Below are 14,846 nucleotides of genomic sequence, written 5' to 3' on the forward strand. Positions count from 1 at the left end.
GCCACTTCCTCATGCAGCACACTGTACTTCTAGAAGTCCCTTGATCATTCTGCTGTCACAGGTACTGATATGCTCCACTTCCAAAACTGGCCATGATCAAAGATATGGAAGAAATCAAGACTGTGGCATGTAGGCTTGGTACTCTATGCTGCTTGAATGCCTACTATACAAATCCTACGGATTGTCTTGCATCTTCCTTTTCTTTCTCTGATACGAGAACATCACAGAAGATACTACATTAGATCACTGATACACACAACCATATTCTTACAAGAAAGCACAAGAAAGTTCTGTGTGTGAGAGTTCCAGACATAGTGTAGAAAAATGGATAAAATTATATTGCTGGGCTATTCCATGCATTTCCAAATTCAATGTGCAAATCTGAAAGTTGTGATACCTAAAAAAAAAAGTCTGTTGGAGTAGACTTGCTCAGAACTTTTCCCCCCAAGAAAAAAGTGTTTGTCTCAGATTTGCAAAGAATTGTGGGGATTGAGGGTTTGTGAAGAGTAGCAAAACAGAGTGAACAGACTAGTATGGTTTTTGTTACTATATACAGTTCTCTTACTATTTTATATTTTTATCTAATACATTTACTCTCTTAACTGTTACTGATTTAATAGACGTTTCAAGTAATGTCTGTAAGAGGGTGTTAGAAGTTTTAATTACATTGGTTGAAGGATGTTATAAGTCTCTTAGGAACCACAATAGTTTTCCATTAAAAAACCAAAAAACCTGTTCTGTTGAAAACAGTACTATTTTATGGTTCCAAGACAGTTAGCAGCTTATCCTTTCCTGTACCTTATGAGAAATTATCTGGTGATAATATATAGTATACACCAGGTGATATAGGCTAATAAATTGTCCTAGAAACAAATACAAATGACTGCAGGGGTTTATATAGGGCATACAGCCTCAAAAGTGATTTGACTATATCTTCTAGCTCCATGTTATTCTTTATCTTCCAGTTAATCATTTAGCTTTCCTTTTGAATGACATAAATGCAAACACATTAAAGATCACTGACACCAAATAACAGACACAAGTTGAATTGGTTCATCTACTGCTGTACCAGAATGATAAATCTTAAGGCAAGCTTGTTTGTTTGGCTCATAGTTTTTCCTGCCTCGTCACTCATTTTTTTTTGCTTAAAGATATTTTGCACAAAACTTGCACAGTCCACACATAATTTCAATTATTTACACCTTATTCTATTTGATTACTCTGCAGTTGAGATATTCATATCCCAACAAAGAAAACCTAAGGGGCAAAAAAAAAAAAAAAAAAAGGAGATAATTATTACAAGCTTTAAGCAAGCAAAAACCTTATGTGGTCATGTTGTGATTCAGAAAGGCAAATTGGTGAGGTCTGCATTTCAGTACAAGCTGTATTAATGGCTTGATGCAAATTGAAAAGCACTTACAGGTTGCACATTTAACAAATATTTGGAATATACTTTAAACATGGCAAAGTATCAAAAAGTTGTACCACGGTGACTTTTAAAATGTGTGTTAAAGCCGTCTTGTCAGCTACATAGTTAGCAGCTTGTTTTTATGGAACTGTGAAGAAAGGCAACATGTCTTGAGAACATGTATCATCTCATGCTCGTGCTCTTGGCTGGTTTGATTGCAATCAGATTTCCTTACCCATAACAACATTTCTCTTCTACGGTACTAAACACAGGAAGAGCATTGAATACTCTAACATGTGGTTTGAACTGTAACTTGTATCCATCAGCAAAAGGTGATATTTTCAATGCATTGCTTTATTTCTCAGGACATTTACATTTGGTGTGTAAGGAGACACACCAGAAAGGGAAACAATAAAGATAAAATTACTGAACTTCTCGTTTAAAAATATCCTTTTCATGCACTAGCAAGCCACCATGATATTATAAAATGTACAAATTTAGCCCTTACAGGCTCAGGAGTACCTTATAAATGGGAGTTGGCCCTGCACTCTAAGGTGATTGTCATCAGTGAATCTTAGAGCACCTGTGAGTAAAACTGTCATACCTCCAAGCAGTAAAGTCTATAATTTATAGAGCAGGAGTAAAGTGGTCTTCCTCCCCTGCATTCAAGCTTTGAGGGTGAGGGATGACTACACAATCCTTCTGGGTATTCTTTCTGCACTGGTCCGCTTGATAGCAGATCTGTCGTTGTACGAGCCAGTGTCAGACTCCGAGTCACGGTGTTGCTCGGTTGTTATGAAGGAAGGGTATAACTGGGTGATGCCTCCACCCTGGCTTATGGCAATAATCTGTTTTGCAGAACGAACGTCGACATGGTATTTACATGAAGGTTATGTCAGAGTCACAACTTGAGAAAGACTCAGCCTTTTTAGTATGGAAGGTCTATTCGAACTTCATGTGGTAGTTTTCTAAAGCTAAGAAACAGCAATATTGTTAACGATAACAGACAAGTGGAAGACGTGGGACACTGACAAGGAAAATGAATTTCTGTAGCTGGAGCGTTCCTTCGTTGTTCTCCTTGAGGCAGTAACTGAGGAGAGCAGAGCGCTGAGACGCCCGAGTTGCCTTCTGGCCGCTGCGCCCCGTGGGCAGCGCACCTGACGCGGGGTCCGGCCGGGTGCCGCTCTGCCCGGCGCCAGGAGGGACGCGCGGCCCCGGCAGCTGGGCCCCTCTGTCCCGCCGCTGCCGGCGAGGGCACGGGCAATCCCTCGGTGCCGACCGAGGACGCGACTGCGGCTCCGGTCCGGGACGGGCTCCCTCCCGCCGGCCCCCGGGCGGCCGCGGCCCCGCCTGCGGGGCGGGGCGGGCGCTGCTCGACCCGGCGGGCCGCGGGCGGTGCGGTGGGGTGGGTGCGGGTGCGGGGGTGCTGCCGCCATGCCGGGCGCCGCGGCCCCGCTCCCCCGCCCGCAGGGCCGCGCCCGGGCCGCGCCCCAGGAGCGGCGGCGGAGAGTGGCCCCGCTGGCCGCGGCTCTGCCGGCCCGGGCGGGGGACGAGCCGCTCCTCAGGGGCATCTTCGAGATCGGCAAGAGGAGCTGCGACGTGGTGCTGAGCGCCCGGCGGCTCCGCTGGAGCCCCATCCTGCCCGAGAGCCCCACAGGTGGGACGGGGCAGGGCGGGGCAGGGGGTGTCCGCCCCGGGCCGGGCCCAGGCTGAGGCCGCTGCCGCCGGGAGCGGGCGGCGGGGCCCAGGGCGAGCTGGGCTGCCCGCGGCGTGCGGGGAGAGGCGGCCGGGGGCTCTCCGGGCAGCGCGGGCTGAGTCACCCTAAACCGGGATTGCAGTAAAGTGCTTAAGGGCAGTGCTGTCAGGTACATCTGTTCCCTTAGAGGGTACTTTGCTGACTGAAAAGAAAAAAAAATTGTTCAGGACGCATTGAGTGTCTTGTAACTGAACCACCTCTCTCTGGCAAGAGCCTTGTCTTCTTGGTGGGTCATACGAAAAGGACAGAAGGTAGAGAGGATGTTTTTCGGGCCTCTTAGCCCCAGGCAGAGCAGTAAGAGGATTTGATTTTGTTTCTGCGGCATCAACTTTTTCTGGCATATGTTCTTTGGCAGGTACATAAACCAGAGCACAGAGAGGAGAGTGTAGTTTTGCGGGATGCATCTGAGTTTTGTGATGAGGCTTCTGTTGCAGGTCGCCGTTGCTCTGTGGTGCTCACATGGCAACATGCTGAGAAAGTGTGGTTAAAGGATTTGATCAAGTGAAACAAATTATACACAAAAGTTTAAGAAGCCAAGGAATGCTGCTTGAACGTATCCAAATAGATATTTTTCTCCTAGAAACTGTGTAAACATATTCGTAGTTTTAAAACTGTGTACACACTCCTAAAGGTGCTTGTTTATTTCCGTGACCTCCCAGTGTTTACATGAAGAAGAAATCAAAGTTGTGTTCAGGAATGCAGTTTCCAGGCAGCATGTTTGCCTTCTAGGACAACATGGTTAGCTTGTTCAGGTTTAAACTACCAGGTTTATTTTATAAGTGTATTGGACAGAATGTAGAAGTTCATACAGGTAAGATCTCATAGCCATAGAGTCAGCATTGAGAGAAGCAAAGAAGTAGTCAGATGCTCACAGATCAAGTCATTATGGTTCATTTCATGTAACAGTGTTGGGATACCGGAGCTACCGAAATTGAACAAATACACAGTCATGCCCTGCTATTGACTCCTCTCCTCTGAATAGCGTAACCATGTTAGTAGTGCTGTCTCAGACTTAAATACCTGCTTTTCAGCAGGACCGCTGAGTTCTGATCACCCCTGCACCCAGTGAGGATGCACAGTCCTTCCTCTTGGGGAGCTAGTCTGGGTGCCTTAAGTATAATGCTGTTACTCAGTGCTGAAGGTTCTCTTCCTTCCCATTTGGGATTAACTACATGTCTTTGTGTATGTGATCTGTAATGTGATTTATTAATTATTTAGTTCTGTGTGTGGGGCTCTAATATGAGTGCCACTTTATGTTCTGCCTCCTTTAATGTAGATTGAATTGCCGTATATCAGGAATTAAGGGTCTGTGATTGTCCATTAATTGTCATCAGTGAAGGATTTTAAGTGCAGACAGGGATTTTGGTGTATATTGGTCCATGCTTCCAGAGATGGAGAGTATATTCTGTGGTTTGGGATTTTTGTATGTGTGTGTTTGGCTTTTTTTGTTTTGTTTGGCTGGTTTGGTTTGTTTATTTTCCTAGGAAAAATTCATCCCCCTCAGTTGCTACTTCGTGTAAGTTTTTCATCTTCATGTTACTCATACAGACGTCAGAAACTTTTCGTAGTTCTTGAAAGGTAATGAAGTATGCAGTGCCTAAAGTCAGACCTGTAGCAGATGGCGGGACTTCAGGAGTCTTATGGAAAGCAGCACTGACAAGCTGCTGCCAATTGTATCAGGATTTGGGCTTTTACTGCACATGTATTAAATATTTGCTGAAACTTCTTTCTCTGACAATTTAGTTTTATACTACGTGGCATTGAGCTGCTGAATAGCTTCATTTTTGAGATGCTGCAGTTGCGGCAGTCAAATGTGGATTCTGGAGCTTGAATGTTTTTCTCTCCCTCATTCTTGGCTCCCAGCAGCATTTACCCTGGGGTGTTCTGTACTGGTGCTGGGAGGAGCCATCTGTGGCAGGGTCTCGTTCCTGGATAAGTACAGCAGTGCAGTGTTCAGAGATGGCTAACGGCTCTCTGGACAAGTCTTTCCACTGGGATTTGGCTTATGCATGCTTTCTCCAACCCAAAAGCTTCATAACGCAGTTTGCCTTAGGCTCTAAGAGGTCAAGCCAGGTCTTCACGCTTTGCAAGTGCTGTTGAATGTCTCTTGCTTGGACTTGTATGTGGCAATTCTTCCTGTTTCAGGAAAAGGTCTTTCTTCTCGGCAGTTGCTACAGTCTGTTAAAATCAGAGAACTTGAAGGTAGTTGCTTTCTTCCCTTTTTCCTAACCTCCCATCCCCTATAGTTCTCCAAATGAATTCCTGTTTTGCTGAAGTTGTCATTTTTCACCCACAGCTCTGTGGTTCCAATTGTTTGTTCTTATACATGGTAGTTTGTGCAGCCTTGGCTTCTCCAGATTCTGCCAGAGCTCCAAATCCCACCTCAAAGTTCCCAAGCAGGTGACATCTGCTGTACCTGGGCCCAGTTGTGTCACAGTGACGTATGTGGAGTTCTGCCCCGTTGCACTGCTCCTGTGGGGCTCTAGGCAGCCTGATTATCAGGAGGACTTACTTCTTTACCTTGTCCTGGATTTCTGCAGCTTCTCTCCCCAAGCGGTTTTTGGCTGCCCATGCTTGCTGATGATTTTTGATGGCTTCTTTTGTTCTTCACTCTCCAGCAAAGTTCTTCCCTCTCAAATAAGCATGACCCATTATGAATTTTGTGTGTTCTTTATTATAACAAAGCTTATGGCAGAAGTGAGGCTTGGGCAGGCAACTGGATGTGGAGCCTGGGGGACTGAATGTGTCAGGTGGGACTAAGGGAAAGTGTGAGGCATGGCTCAGCTGCCCCCTTGGAAAGGCTGCAGCTACAGCCTGGGTGTGCAGCTCAGCTGAGCCTTTTCTCCTCATGGAGGCAGAACCCCCTCTGACCCATAGCTGCTTGCTTGCTTGTAACAGTGCACTTGGTGCCTCAACGAGAAGCAGAGCTCACAGTCAGTAGTTGCTAGTTTTTTCTCTAGCTTCTTTCTATGTGGCTTTCCTATGCTGTAAATATAATCATGGAAATTAGCAAAAAGGCAAGACTTCTCTCTCTATTAATAATCCAGCCCTGAACTGTGGAGATTCTCGTTTTGAGTGCTGCTTCAAAACTATAGCAGAGAAAGCTATCTTAAGTACGGATTTGAAAATTTTACGTGATTTTTACAAGTTCCCAGGAGATCATTTGTATTGTCTTTATGCATATGGCTTTTTTTGTTGTTAAATAAAGACTTTAAATCTGATTTTTTTAAAGCCTCCAGCATGTTTTTAAAGATTGCCACAGAGTTCCCCAATTAACAATAATTGCAGTTTTTCAGCAGATTTCTGTCAGGTAGGAAGTGTAATGAAAATGGCACTTGCCCAGTGCTTTATCAGTATGTGAAGTCTGGAGGATTTTGATCATTATGAAAAACTTTGTAAGTGTAGTTTCTTGTGTGTGTAGTGTACTAAACTGAATGGTATATGAAGTTATTCCCTGACTGACAGCTTGCAAGCTGGACTGACTATTGGGATAATAATAGTAACAATTTGGATAAGCTTGCTTTTTAAGTATAGGTAATTGAACATAATTTCTAAATTAATTATCCAACAAGAAAACAAGATCTTGGAGCAATCAAGCAATCAAAACCAAGCAAAATTGGTTAATGTAATGTTGACTATATATTTCATAATGAATAAAATAAAAATAACAAATATATATTTTCATAATGAAGTAAAACACATCATTATTGTTTAAGTATACTATTCTTATCTATAGTATGCTGTAGTTCTTGTTGATATTCATCTAAAATATAGATTTATAGATTTGCTTTATAAGTGCAGCAATAAGGAAAAGGAATCACTGATGCATTTCAACAGTGAGAGAGTCAGCAGTAAAGAACTTAAAATTAATTCCGAGTGCATAGTGGCCTGTTGCCAAGGCTATTTAGGAACAGATGTGGCTGAAATAGATACCAATAGTCTGTTTGGGATCTCTAAAGTAAGACATCTGTCAGTCTATCGGTCAGTCAGGAATAATGGAAATGGAAACTGGCTGTTACAAAATGTGAATTACTGAAGTTCCAAGAGGACCAAATTCGAAGCTTTTGATTCTACTTCTGACATGTAGAGAACATATTTTCTCTAAGTGGCTTATCTAGTGTCCAAACAGAAAAACTGTTTTTAAGGAAGAGACATAAAAATAAGTATTATGAAGTGTAACTGAAAGTGAGGTGTTCATGTGCCACATTAATATATGGCTTTAAGATGTGAATTGAAGGAGGAAAGCATGCAGTTTTAAACTCTCTGAACTTAGGTCTGAACTTATAAGACACTCAAATCTTTTTCCAGGGAGTCCGTAAAATTAATGTTTTTTAGAAAAATGCTGCATGAAGCTGCGAAATAATTTATTAAGCTGCAATTTATTGTGGAAACTGAAAAATGTTTATGGAACTAGGATACACTGATTAAAGGAGTCTTAAAACGTGTTCTTTTTTTCAGGGAACTTTAAAACAGAATATCTTGACTGTCCGTGTGGTTATTTTCATTTATCAGAAGATCAGTTCATGTGTTTGTGGCAACTTTCATTGTTTCATGGTTTCTGTTTTTTCTTGTGTTTCACACATTTATGCACCTCTTTGCTTACACTGAAAGGGGCTAACATAACCTGGATATCTAATATATGGCCTTTTCTATGCACTTCAATTCTCTACCTCCAAAGAGAGAGATCAGATATTTAAATCTTTGTTCCAGAAAAAAAGGTTTCTATGCTCGATCTTGCAAATTATATTTGTGTGTTCAGGTTTCCATACACGTTAAGTGCTGCCTATGTTAGTGAGTTGGATTCTGATGCTATGGGAATTTGAAATAACAGGATTTATTTAGCTTTCATAGAAAGTAGCCCTTCTTCATGGCCTTTTCTTTTTAATGCAAAACTTTCTGTTGATGATACTGTGGTTTGTGTTATCCTAAAGTTGTTGTAGGCCATAAACTCAGCAAGTTTTTGACTTGGGTAAACGTGATGCGTTCTGTTTTTGTGGTGGAGGTTTCTTTTCTTTGCTGCTCCTGTTGCATTGTGTAATAATTCAGTCTTTGCCATGTTCTGATATTATAGATAAGGCCATGTTTTGCTTTATTCCTCTCCTGTTCCTTCCTGGGGAGTGAGAATGGTGTCTGGCTGGGTGCTTGGCACATTATGCATCACTGAGCAGCTGGCACACCAGGATCAAGCCAGGCGTAGCTGGTGCTGGTTTTTGGCTGCTGAGCAGGCGGATTGAAGAAAGATGGGTGGGAATCAGGGGGCAATCAAGCGTGCTGTGGTGGGGGTGAGCTGATACAGTATGGGAGTGTAAGGGTTTTGGTGCAGTGCCCTGTGGGTATGGGAGGGATCTGTGGGTACTGTGGAGAGGGATGTGAGTGAATGGAGGGGACACTGGATGGAATGGAGCTGCTGCTGGGCAGACAGGGAGACATGCAGGGTGATGCTGTAGTGTGGGGTGTGTGTGATAAAGGGTGGGGGAATCACTGGAGAGTCACAGGAGACGTAGTAAGGGGATGAAGAGTAGAATCCAAATTTGTTTAATAAAAAAAGTTATCAAGGTTCCATAATTTTCTTGTTCACAGAGTAATTGACAGCTCTTGACTATGCCTTTTGGGCAAAGGTGTGCAAGAGTCAGTTGATGGTCTTCCTTATATAGCATGATGGAGAGAATCCAAAGGTGTATATTAAGAAAAAGTTGGTATGCAACCAATCTTTGATGCCCATGCTAGTGGTATTTTCATATCCACAATAGTGCTGTAACACTGAGTCCCTTTCTCAGTGTAAATTAATGTTCTTTTTAAATCATTAAAGAGTATGCAGTCAAATCCCTTATCTATGTAGAAATCCCCTATCTCAGTTTCTTAATTATCCTGTTTTTTGGCCCTTGAGGAATGCTAATTTTTTAACTCCTCTTTCAGATTCTAGATATGGTTATCTTCTTTCTTTGATTGTCATTTTACCATATCATCCCTGAATCTGTATCCCTCTGTTATGCGCTGTTGTCTTTTCCTATTGCATCAAGTGTTGCCAGCTTATCTTGACTTTAAGTGTGGTTAATTGGAAAATGCATAGTTTTTTTTACAGTTGCAAAATAGAAATAAAAGCCGGACAATCTGTCATCTGCTCTTGTTGGAGTCAATAAAAATAAACTTAGAAAAACAATTTTCTTCTGGTTGTAAATGTCTTGTTAACTATGTATGTTACAGAAGCAGCAGGTAAATAATGGATACTGTTGCAATTATGCAAAACCCAAACAAATAGGTATTGGATAGAAGAAATCCCTTTTTGTTTGCTGTTTCATTTAGGTATGTCTGGCTATATTATGCACTATCTTTAGAAGGAAGTTTTTCTTCAATACGTGCAGTACTCCAAAGATATTTTTATCCTACTAAGACAATTTATGAAAAAGCTTAAGTGGGTGAAAATCTGAGAATGTAACCTGAAGAACTGAGTAGTCTGTGGAACTTAACATTAGTGGGCTGTGGAACTAATGTTTTCCTTTCAAGGAAATCAGTGGTCCTGGTTTTTATGACTTATGTTGTAACAGTATGTGCAGACAAAAGACCATAATGTGTTGAGTATCTGATACATGCATTACCATATTGCCAATAGGAACTGCTATTATGTTAGACACCAACTGATTTCATGATAGTGTTGGATTTCTCTCACATATGCTTATGTTTTTGTACAGATGATCCTTTAGGAACATCTGCTAGTTTTGTGGTGGTATCTGCTGTTTCCTTTCAAAGTTTGACCTTTTTGTCATGTAGTACTGTGACTGCAATAGAATTGTGTTTTACCGGGATCCTCTTCTAAATTGATTCCTGTCTCATAGACATGAACTGTCAATTTTTTGGGTTGTGATTTTTAAAATTTTTTTAACTGCTGACTTGAAATAAGTGACTAGAATATCTTCCTTTCAATTGTTCAGGTTGTTTCAAAAATACAGGTGTCTGTGGGCTAAAGGTGTGGACGGTACATCTCAAACTATTTCACTAGGGAAGATGTTTTGGAGCTCTTCTCTTGCAATTTAGGAACCCTTCCCCCTTTAGCTGAAGAGAAGATTTGAACAGTGAAACCAGGTGTTATAAAAAAACCGTGGAAATTTTAGGCCTGAATATTCATGTGAGCCTTGATGTCTGGTAGCCTACCTGTAAGGGATTTGATGAAAGACAATTCACTTCTTATGTTTAAGATCTGCAACTTCCTCCTTCCCTGACTTCTCACTTAGTTGTCATAGGAATATATTAAATCACTGACAACAATTTTTTCAGTGAGTTGGTTTAAGTCACAGTTCTCTAGTCTGGAGTGTGGCTATTTCTTGCCTGTGTGTTGCAAGTTTAAACAAATGGTCAGTTCATTAACAGAATTCAGTGCTGAACTCTGAAGTTCCGGGCTTTTGCCTGTTTGAGCAACGTCAGATGGTAGTTAGTTGGATGCTTTTCAGTACTGAATCGTTGCTGTAGTTGTCAGTTTATTTGAACTGTGACAATATATCTGTTCTGTCAGTCCATACACTCAAGTGAATATAGGAAAGTATTCTTTGTGAGGCTCTGAAAATGCAAAGCAACAGATGTTATGTACTGCACAATTGTAGGTATCCTGGAAACAGATCTTTACACAGTGCAGGCAGTCTTGGAAAAACAAAATTTGACACGTGAATGATCAAGTTAAGGGTAACAGCAATAAATCCTTACCACTAAATATAATGCTGTTTTGCATGTACTGATCTGAGTTTGGGTAATTAAATGCTCATTGTTATATTACCCTCCTGTCATTTGACAGAAGTTTAAAAATTATCTTGTAGTTATATTTTTCTGCATTGTTTTAGTACAGCATAGTAGAAATAGAATAAATATTCTCACTTAAAAATGACATATGATAATGACTTCTGAAAAAAGCCTGTGTAATTCTAAGGAGTGAAAATTCTTGTAAATAAATTGCTAACAATAAATAGGAAAAAATTCCAGGTAACTTGCTGGGTTTTGGTATGAAAATAGCATGTCTTTGCTTGGCTGATCTGTTGACTGTTCCGAAGATGGTTCAAAATGAGATTGCTCCTGTCCAAGTCCTCTCCCTGCTCTCCTGTTTGTTGCATGGCCTTTTGGAGACTTGTCAAACAGCTCTGTCAAGAAAGGTACTGAAAGATTTTACACTTGGATGGTTTTGGGTTTCCCAAAGGTCTGCTCTGTCACATCTATGTAATTTAACTTGGAGTGAGGTGATTAGCTAGGGATCAAAATTATCATAGTGCCAGCATATAATACCCTAACAGTTAAATGGCTTAGGATGGTGGTAACTGATGTCAACATCAAACTTTGAACGGATTTGTGGTTTCATTCAGTGAATTCTGCAGCTGACACATTCTCGGGTAAACCTACGTGTATTGTATGTTACCATGATTGGGAAAAGATTGTATCTAGATGTCTGGTTTTAATTTTGTATTGTTTTTATTAAAGGAAAAAGAATACTCTGAGTATTTCATGTCAAATGTAATGTTTCTTCGTCACTTGACTGCAACATGCTCATTAAACAAGGCTAGTAGCAACTAGAGTTGGTTTGGAAAACAATGCTTAGCAGAAAAAAAGAGTACCTGATCAATGTTTGGGTTTTTTTAACTGTAGTACAAATGAAAATTAAATAAGAGCATTTTTTTTTTTTAGCATTTACATTTGTTGAGTAGTTAATTACTTAAAATATGAGGGAAACAAGCAAGTGGTGATTTTGAAATTTTGTTCCTAGGTCTCACTTGTTTTATGGAAACCATTTGGGGAAGGTTTTCACAGGAATTCAGTACCGAACTTATAATGATTTATATGTATATAACTGTTTGTCTTGCTTAAGGGAGATACTGCTTTTTTCATTAGCATTTAGCAATATTGATTTTATGTGGGAGCAGAGTAATAAAGCAAGTTCTTTCCTACAGCACAAATTCAGAGCCATGGCAGTTTTACGGATTTGACCAGGCAACGGGACAGTGAGTCTGAGAGTTGGAATAATTGCACATAGTGTAATGTATTGATCTTTTATTTGAATGCCATCAGCTTGGAATAAAGATCAGGAGCTGTAGCTATACCATTTCTAATGTGTATAATTATAGGTTTATCATGTGGAAAATGTCATCTGTCACTTAAACAGTTGTTAGGATTATTATGTTAAGGATAATTAGAACGTAAATAGAGACTAAAGCAGATGTTTGTATGCTCTATAAACCAGCAGTTATTTAACAGTGTCTTGAATATTGTGTGCAGTTCTGGTGTTCTCAGCAAAGGTGATGTGGGACTGGAGAAGGTTCAAGGGGTGACTGTGGTTAAAGGTACATAATGGCTTCTGGATGAGAGTGGTGGACTAGGCTGGCACTTTTTGGTCTAAAAGGAAGGTTCTTGACATGTGGCCTGGACAAAGTGGCAGTTTTGCAACATAAGAAATAAGGTGCTTCTAGTAAGCTAAGAAGAACCAGGCTGAAAACCAAATGAATAGCTAAGAGAATTGTAAAACTTACTGCCAAAAAATTGTTAGTGCTAAAAGATTTTGTGGATTCAGATGGAGATGGAAGGCATCATTTGAGTGCTGTTAAATGTGTAGAAACCACAGTCAGTTCAGGGTGTCCCAAATGAAAACAGGTGGGGAATGGAAAAGTACTAGTGGGAAAGAGAATAAATGCTTCCTTTATCCTTCTCTTCTCTTAGCATCTGCTTATGACTATGGTTTGATATAAGATACTGGGACAGATGGATGCTTGCTCTGTCCTGGTATTGCTGGTCTTACATACCAGAAACCAGTTAAATTCTATTTAAATGATATTTTGAGTAAAAGCACACACATCACTAGTCTGTAGTTCCACCTGTATCTGCAGTGCCAAGCAAGATTTAATGATAAAATTTGAACTTCAGTTTGCCTAGCCTTCCATCGCCAAGGTACTTATTTTTATTGGTGGAACAATACAGTTTAAAGAATGCATGTTCTTTGCCTGAAAAAATACCAAGGGGTTAATTTTATTAAATGTTGGTTAAGAATTACAGTGCAGTAGGAGACTGTATAGGAAACCTGAATTTCTTAGCCATAATTCCCTTGAAAATATTGTTCATATGAATGCTTATAATTATTATAATCTTGGGGTTTTTTAATATATTTATTTTTGTTGTGGAGAAAGGAAGTTAAATTCCAAAGACATAGTTAGGCTTGTATAGGATAAGAGTCTGAAGCCATTGAGAATGATTTAGTTTGATCAGCCTCAAAATAAGGAAAAAGTGTAGCTTCAATATGCTTTGCTGGTATTTTTTCATAAATATATTTGAGAAGATTTCTGATGTTCACAGAAGACAACCTTAATATGAAACATCCATTTCCATTTTTTATGTCAGCAGCTTAAAGATGTGTGCCAAGGTATCAATACTGATTATTTCTTCAACACAGGTGGTGATAATTTTCTGGCACTAATTCACTTTATGGCTAAGTCAAAGATTATTGTATGATTTATAATGTGTAGCTGGATATGTGTGGAAACTCACATTTGTTAAATTTACTTTTAAATGAGCAAAATAAGTTTAATATTGTGATAGAGGAAAATTTGCATGCAATAGTAACAATAACACACTGAGCAAGTGCATGCTGGAGAGTTTGAAGATGCATCTCTCTTTGTTGCTGTGTGGGTGCTCTGAATTGGAGTTGTTCTCTGACCCTGGAACCATATGCAGGAACTTGATGCTGTGAATAAAATTCATAGGATCTACAAGTAAGTTATTTACTTCAACCTCATAGTGGTAATACCTGTACATATGGGTGTAATGCTAGCGTTCAAAAGGTTTTGGGGAGTAAAAATTTGTGTGTATTATGGGAGATTTGAAGTGCATCTTTGTCATTTTACGTGATTATTCAACAGTGAAATCTGATCAGAAACTGGCTTGTTTGTGTTTTGGTTTTTTGGGGTTTTTTTTGATATGTCGATCAGTAATCTCTCTGTTTGATTTTAGTACTTAGTACTGGGATTAGGAATGGATATGTAAATGTCACGTGTAGGTGCAGTTACCGTACTGGAGAGAAGTTGGTGGTAGATATCAAAGAACTTGCTTAAGGTGCAGAGGAGATGCTTGTTTGAAGTTGTCGGTGCATGCCAGGATGCAAAGCATACATTGTGGAGCATTTTGGGGTGGGTTTTTTTGGAGGGTTTTTTTGACAAGTGTCTCTGTTTTAAAGTTGTTGATCAGCCTGGCAGAAAATAAGTAGGTTTCTGTATATAAATTAATATACTAATGTAGTTTGATATAAAAGTGAAAATTATCTCTCTACTTAATTTTGAATTTCATGGAACTTAATGTTGACATTTTATTCATAAACCATTTTATGAATTCTGCATGTTCTCTGAAATGCATTAACTTATCCTACTTTATGCACAGGTTACGTCACAATTCAAAATGGAGATCTCCAGATTTTTGAGAATGTCATGAAAATCTCAAATAATGTTTTAAATGACTCATTACCATTTATTCGTATAACTTGTGAACAGCGTAACAACATAAAATATCAAAACAACTCAAATTAATGGCTTCACCTGATAATTTTGAGTGTATTTTGATTTTCAAAATAGCATTGTATATGATTTTTTTATAGATTTTTTTATAGATATTTCCTAGAATTACTCTTTCTGCTAAACATTTTGTAGACCTGTTGCTACATCTGCAGTG

The 14,846-nt window shown here is 39.8% G+C and overlaps 1 protein-coding gene across 1 annotated transcript in view; it reads left to right on the plus strand.

Annotated features, from left to right (window-relative positions):
• The first annotated feature begins 2,842 nt into the window (after positions 1–2,842).
• Positions 2,843–14,846, plus strand: part of CERKL (ceramide kinase like) — a 52,716-nt gene continuing 40,712 nt past the window's right edge. The window contains exon 1 of the mRNA XM_048308808.1: positions 2,843–3,065. Within this exon, the coding sequence (XP_048164765.1) occupies positions 2,843–3,065 (223 nt within the window). The remainder of the gene's footprint in view (positions 3,066–14,846) is intronic.

Source organism: Corvus hawaiiensis, chromosome 7, assembly GCF_020740725.1.
Source record: "Corvus hawaiiensis isolate bCorHaw1 chromosome 7, bCorHaw1.pri.cur, whole genome shotgun sequence".
Lineage (NCBI taxonomy): Eukaryota > Metazoa > Chordata > Aves > Passeriformes > Corvidae > Corvus > Corvus hawaiiensis.